Raw genomic sequence first — 6,967 nt, 5'->3', positions numbered from 1 at the left:
ATATATATATATATATTATATATATAATATTCGATGATTAATGATGTACTTAGGGAAGAAAAGGAGAACCAGGAGAAGTTTCGGAAAAAGGACAGAAAGGTGAACCAGGAATGCCTGGAATACGAGGTCCTCAAGGTCCTCCAGGACGAGATGGTATCGATGGAGCAAAGGGTGAACCTGGAAGACTAGGCATTGGTCGTGATGGACAGCCTGGACAGAAGGGTGAGCCAGGCTTACCAGGTCGAGATGGTTTACCAGGATTCCAGGGTCAAAAAGGTGATACTGGTGTACGAGGATTCCCAGGAATAAAAGGCGATTTTGTAAGCTGAGTTTTTTAATAACCAATAGTAGAAATAATAACAAGTATATATTTTACTTATTTTTATTAATTTCTCTTTGTTATTATATTAACAGGGTCCACCAGGCATATCGGGAGAACCAGGACCGCCAGGTATAGATGGACTTCCTGGAGAAGTTGGTGAAATTGGACCAGTAGGAGTACCTGGTTTCCCTGGACTTGATGGCGAAATGGGTCCTCCTGGACGGCCTGGACTTGATGGTGTTAAAGGAGATCGCGGTTTATCCGGTAAGAAATAAATAAGAGATTTTACAAGTATTATATATTTGTTTTTATATATAATCTACAGTAAAACCTCGTTTATCCAAACCGATTGAGGGACAAGATAGTTCAGATAACCGAGGCTCACAACCTCTATTATACGAACTATCGGTTTCTATAATACGAACTATCTGTTCGTATAATAGAGGTTGGGCCTCAAGTCGTTCCGGATAAAAGAGATTCGGATAAACGAGGTTTCACTGTATTAGCAAGTATAAAAACATAACATAATCGATTTTTAGGACCTGTTGGATTGCCTGGTATTTCTGGAGCACCTGGAGAAAAAGGAGATCGTGGCCCTCCAGGACCAACAATTCAAATTAAAGGTGAAAAAGGTGAACCAGGTATTCCTGGAATACCTGGAGAGAGAGGAGAAAAGGGAGATCAAGGCTTGATAGGTATTGCTGGATATGATGGTGAAAAAGGCGAGAGAGGTCCACCTGGACCCGAAGGACTCCATGGACCACATGGTGCACCTGGACTTAAAGGTATACATTCTTTTTAAGTATGAAAAAGTTGCTCAAGATAGTTCATATATTTTGTATATTTATAAAATTTATAAAACATTTGTATGTTTTATTTAGGTGAACAAGGTCCTCACGGTATTCCTGGTATACCAGGACTTACGATAAAAGGTGAAAAAGGTCTACCAGGTTTAATGGGTAAGCATGGTAGAGACGGATTGCCAGGACGACCCGGAGAAAAAGGAGAGCAAGGATTACCGGGTTTGCCAGGACAAAAAGGAGACATAGGTCCTTATGGACCAGTCGGACCACAAGGTGAAAAGGGTGATCAAGGACCATCTGGTTTGACCGGATCACCAGGACGCGACGGAGCTCCTGGTCTGGAAGGTATGCCAGGAATACCTGGTGAAAGAGGAGAAAAAGGTGATCAAGGACCGCCTGGAGCGTTTGGTTTTCCAGGACAGAAGGGAGAACGTGGTCTTACAGGTATTGAATATTCTTATTTTTAAATTATAAATGTAAATTAAATAAAAATAATTTTAAATTATAACGTTAATTTTGTTTTTATTTTTAGGACCCAACGGACTGGACGGACCTCCAGGAGAGAAGGGTGACAGAGGTTGGGATGGCGTAAATGGTCTGCCTGGGACTACTGGTGAAAAAGGTGATAAAGGATATCCTGGCCCATCCGGTGCGGTAGGTGTTTCTGGTTACATAGGCGTAAAAGGTGAAAGAGGTGACGACTGTATCGAACCTCCAATGGGACCTAAAGGAGATCGTGGATATCCTGGTAAACATATACAATAAAATTTGATGTATTTTTTTAAATTCAATATAGAAAGTTTTTTTCGTATTTTATCTATTTCAAATATGAACTTTTTAATTGTTTAGGACCCACTGGACCATCTGGTCCACCAGGAGAAAAAGGACTTCCAGGTCCGCCCGGCTTCCCCGGTCTGGACGGTGTTAAAGGCGCTCAAGGTTATGTCGGTCCAGCTGGACCACCTGGTTTGCCAGGATTACCCGGACCTGTTGGTGCACCCGGTTTACCGGGTCTTCAAGGTCCTGTCGGTATACCGGGACTTACTGGTGAACCTGGTGCGCCTTGCGAACAGACACCTGATTATCTTACCGGTATTCTCTTGGTCAGACACAGTCAAAGTGAAACCCTACCGGATTGCGAGCGAGGCCACATCAAACTTTGGGAAGGATATAGTTTATTGTTCACCGATGGCGACGAGAGAGCGCACTCTCAAGACTTAGGTGAGCTTTACGCCGTATTGTTAATAACAGTTAGATCTTATTTTGATATACAGATTGCAATAACATCAAAATTGCAATAACGTGATATGTTGCGATTTAACTTTTTTATAGAAAATCAACAAACTAATTTTGTATGCAAAAACAATCTAAATTGTTTTATAAATAATCAAAAAACAGGTTACGCCGGCTCGTGTGTAAGAAAATTCGCGACAATACCTTTCCTGTTCTGCGACGTCAACAACGTCTGCCATTACGCTAGTCGCAACGATCGCTCTTACTGGCTATCAACCAATAGACCAATTCCTATGATGCCTATTGAAGAAGGAGCAATAGAAAATTATATCTCCAGGTATCGATATCACGATATAATGAACTTTACATATGCTGTAGCATATCAAGATTTTTTTTTTTTATTAAAACATACAAAAAATTCTATATTCTTTCGGAAAAAAAGATAAAGATAATATTATTTCCAAACCGAATATTATTTTAGCATTGAAAATTGAATTATCTTTGGTAAAAACTCGATAAAAAATGTTCTTAGATATAAAAAGAACACATTTACTTAATAAAAATTCAATAAATGTTGACTTTTTAAAATATATTTGATTATTGACAGATGTGTGTACATTATATAAATTTCTATGTGATTTTCAAATGCTTGTAATTTTCTCAATATTAAATATTTTTGATTAGATTTATGATTAAATTTTCCATCAAGATGAATCATACGTGTTCATAAATCTGCGACAGGTGCGTGGTGTGCGAGGTCCCGGCTAACGTGTTAACAGTACACAGTCAGTCAGTAATCATTCCAGAATGTCCAGACGGATGGACCGGTCTTTGGATTGGCTACAGTTTTGTTATGGTAAGTAGTTTTTTATGAAACTTTCATAACGATAGAAACAATTTCATATTTTTGAGTCTTGAAGACATCACACGTACTTTTTCAATAAAAAAGATTACTATTAATATGTATATAAAGCGTAAAACTTAAAAAAATTTTAATATTATACTATATATCGAGTTGAGAAGATATCACTAAACATTATTTACTAAACATTATGTATCTTCTAAAATTATATAAGTTTCTATCTTTTTCTATTTGTTTACGATTATTTCTTCAGCATGTAAGTAGAATTTAGAATTCACTTCACGTATTCAGTTCGCATCATTGCATAGATAAATTCCATCAATCATATCCGAAATAAAGCAAACTTTCATCAATATGGCTGTCAAGAAACAAAGATCGTTTTCTGCCAAAAGACATCCATCCATTTTATCTGAGACGTCTTTTATCAAGAATTACTCAGCGATTTGATAACGATGTTGATTGGCGCAATTGTTCGATTTGCAATTGTCATTATTTTAATTTGAGAAAAATAAATTTGCGTATGCGCACATATATTACTTAATTGTTACGCGCTATTCAGATATGTCGGAAATTCAAACTTCTAATTTATTGAGTGAATTTCTTCGCGATTGTTTCAGCACACCGGCGCAGGTTCTCAGGGCGGTGGCCAATCCTTGTCGAGTCCTGGTTCTTGCCTGGAAGATTTCCGTGCCACACCGTTCATCGAGTGCAACGGTGCCAAAGGACACTGCCATTACTACAGTAATCAGTACAGCTTCTGGATGGTAACTATAGAGGATAGTCAGCAGTTCAGAAGCCCCGAAAAGGAGACTCTAAAGGCGGGCAATCTTAGATCCCGAATAAGTCGCTGCCAAGTTTGTATAAAGAACACGTGAAACACGATCGCGCCACTCGTTTACACATAAACAGACACAGACATGCATATACACACTTACACACGTGAGGACATACTTCCTTCCTCTTCTTTTTTTTTTTTTTTTTTTTTGTAAAGCCGAGAACAGAAGCGAAAACTGTTACTACGAAATATAAAACGAGCAGCGATCGAAGCTAACATAATTTCGACGAGTTTTTAGATCTCGACGTTGAACATTTTTACGTGAAAAACGATCTTTATCTTTATTGTACATTACGACAATGAAAACGCGTTTCGGTTCGCGACATTTCGCGGCTCCGTAACACGGAAAATTGAACTCGTCAGAACTGCGCCGGTTTCGATCCTTGATAACAAGGAAGAAAAGAGCGGGTAACGTCTCGCGATGGAAACGACAGAACGGAGAAAGAAAGAACGCGCGACGTGTTCTTCTCTCTTGTGATTTTCTCTTACCGGGTGTGTTCAGCAACCAACGTCTTGTCTTCATTATTTTACTGCCTTCCCCTCTCCCATCTCCAGGTTCTGTGTCCCGGATAACTTCTTTCCTCGAGAAACCATCCACCTCGCTCGTTACCTGCTCTTTTATCTTCGCAAACGCTTCCTTCTTTTCGCCATATGTGTTTCTTTTTTTTTTATATATATGTATAACTATTCAAGCAAGTGCCTTTAGCGTTACTACTCTAGCATGTAAAATAATATATATTTATATTCTCGTATGAATCTCGTATTGAATTCTAAGTTTACTACCACGAACACTGCCCATATTCAATTATGGCACATTTTACATATTGTATATTAATATAAATGAATCTTAGCCTGGTAATATCGTGTGACGCCAAATATTTAAATAAATAGGTATTTTGCTACGTAGCTAATAAAATTCTACTTTCAAACCTCACACGCTGATATCCATATTTGTACTTTTGTGTCTGTATATTCCTATATGTTATTTTTTAAATATAATAAATAATGCATAAGTGTGATGTCTGCATGTAGCGTGCTTGAAAAACGCGTGTATATCATTGAGTCGCGGGAAAATATAATGAGAGCTGAAATCCTTTTTGTGTGCGCCATCCATTAATTTTATATATAGTAAATCGCAAAGATATATTTTTCACAAAACAAATATGATAACCAATATCAATTACTTTCACATGTTTTTTTTTTTTTTTTACACAATTTTAATTGAAAAACCGAAAGAGAAAAGTGTACTCTAACAATTTCATTCTAGGAAACATTTTCCCCGAGTTCCTTTTTCCGCAGCACATAATTACTTCAAGACTTTAATTGAATCCAAGAGACGCGGAGCACCCATTTTACCGCTAGAATAAGAGAGGAATTCATTCTCGCTAATCACTACTGTTAGTACAGTTTCTTTTGCTTACAAATGTCGCAGTGTATCTTTTTATTATATAGAAGATAATCTCTCCTAGAAAAATTTGTTAACACGGAATACGCGAGACGGAACACGCGTATGCGAGATAATCCACAAAAACCGTGACTTTATTATAATAGAAATTTTATCTTTTTAAATGCGACAAAAAAAATATTTGTAAAACAAAAATAGTTTCTCTAATAAAACTTTTGTGCAAAATTTGCTTTAAAATCAGTACAGAACTTCAGAGCTGTTAATTTTGCTCCAAGTTTGTATGAACTTTTACACGTAGTTGTTACACGTAAGGCAACTCGTTTTCTCATGCACGTAAACAGTCACGGGCATGGCGATTTTTCCCGGCGATTTTACGCGTATATACTCAAACGCCTCTCGTTATGATAATCTGTTCTCCAAGAAAGAAAATAGCTAACGTCGTGGGGCACTTTAAAGTTTCGAAGGGCTGTCTTCGTGTCAGGAAAGTTAAGACGCTCGCGGAATTCTGTAGGAAATTGATCAAGATCGATGTCAGTCAAAAGCCATTTAAGTCCTAACTGACCTAAAAAGAATAGAACAAAAAATTCAAAACATATTTCACAAGCACAGACATTTCTTACAAAAAGAATAATATTATAAGAAATATTCAATTTTTAATTTTATTTTCCTTGTAAAATATTTTGTCAGTAATTTTGCTATATCACTCATAATTAAATAATTATATTCGGGGTGAGATTAACATTATACTGCACAAAATGTAACAATTGACATATTTCGATTTCTAGGTGTATCTAATTTGCAAATTTCATGGAAATCAGGTTGGGATATTACCGCTGAAATATAATAAATGTGCGAAGATAAAGTAGGAAATAGGAAAAATAATATTTAAAATATCTGACAAATATTTGTCAAATCAATTAAAGACAATTTTCCTCAAAGGTATCGCCAACAATATTGGTAACATAAAACCAATATATTTTACATTATTTAATAAGTAAAAAAGATGTTACATTTAATGATATACACATTATTAGCGCACATTAGCGCACATGTGTAATCACATATTTTCCTCCTTGTTGACAAAAACAACGTTAGTATTGACGAAAGAATTAATTTTATACGCGGCCTGTTTGCAATGCTAAAGTTTTTCTTCTTGATTTTGATCAAAGTACGAATGCAAATAAGATATAACGTCTAGCGAGCAGCTGCGTATTTGAATTCCTTCAAGCTCGACGACTTGGATTCATTATCATATGTTTTCTTTTTACGCGTAAACAACATCGCCTCTCACTCGCGATTGTAACACCCGCGTTCGACGGGCATATGAACGGACGGGGCTTGTTGAATGGCACGAGGATTGAATCGAAACGGAACACAATGCCGCAGCCGTAATGCACGCGAAGCTCGCACTCTTCCGCAAGCTTCCGGCGAGATACTGCAACATTTCCTCGTGCATACATCAAGTCGGCAGCGGTGCGATATTTTGAGTGCTGCGCAGAAAACGACA

At 37.2% G+C, this 6,967-nt stretch overlaps 1 protein-coding gene across 1 annotated transcript in view; it reads left to right on the top strand.

Moving 5' to 3' along the window:
* Positions 1-4,218, top strand: part of LOC109851795 (collagen alpha-1(IV) chain) — an 18,217-nt gene extending 13,999 nt beyond the window's left edge. The window contains exons 19-27 of the mRNA XM_020422244.1: positions 54-320; positions 415-586; positions 862-1,107; positions 1,204-1,569; positions 1,658-1,873; positions 1,975-2,346; positions 2,524-2,695; positions 3,100-3,214; positions 3,838-4,218. Of these exons, the coding sequence (XP_020277833.1) occupies positions 54-320; positions 415-586; positions 862-1,107; positions 1,204-1,569; positions 1,658-1,873; positions 1,975-2,346; positions 2,524-2,695; positions 3,100-3,214; positions 3,838-4,095 (2,184 nt within the window). The 3' untranslated portion in view covers positions 4,096-4,218. The remainder of the gene's footprint in view (positions 1-53; positions 321-414; positions 587-861; positions 1,108-1,203; positions 1,570-1,657; positions 1,874-1,974; positions 2,347-2,523; positions 2,696-3,099; positions 3,215-3,837) is intronic.
* The last annotated feature ends 2,749 nt before the right edge of the window (positions 4,219-6,967 follow it).

The sequence above is a fragment of the Pseudomyrmex gracilis genome, unplaced genomic scaffold, assembly GCF_002006095.1.
Source record: "Pseudomyrmex gracilis isolate BER0280 unplaced genomic scaffold, ASM200609v1 scaffold_20, whole genome shotgun sequence".
In the NCBI taxonomy this organism is placed as follows: domain Eukaryota; kingdom Metazoa; phylum Arthropoda; class Insecta; order Hymenoptera; family Formicidae; genus Pseudomyrmex; species Pseudomyrmex gracilis.
This window is presented reverse-complemented; position numbering and strand designations above follow the sequence as displayed.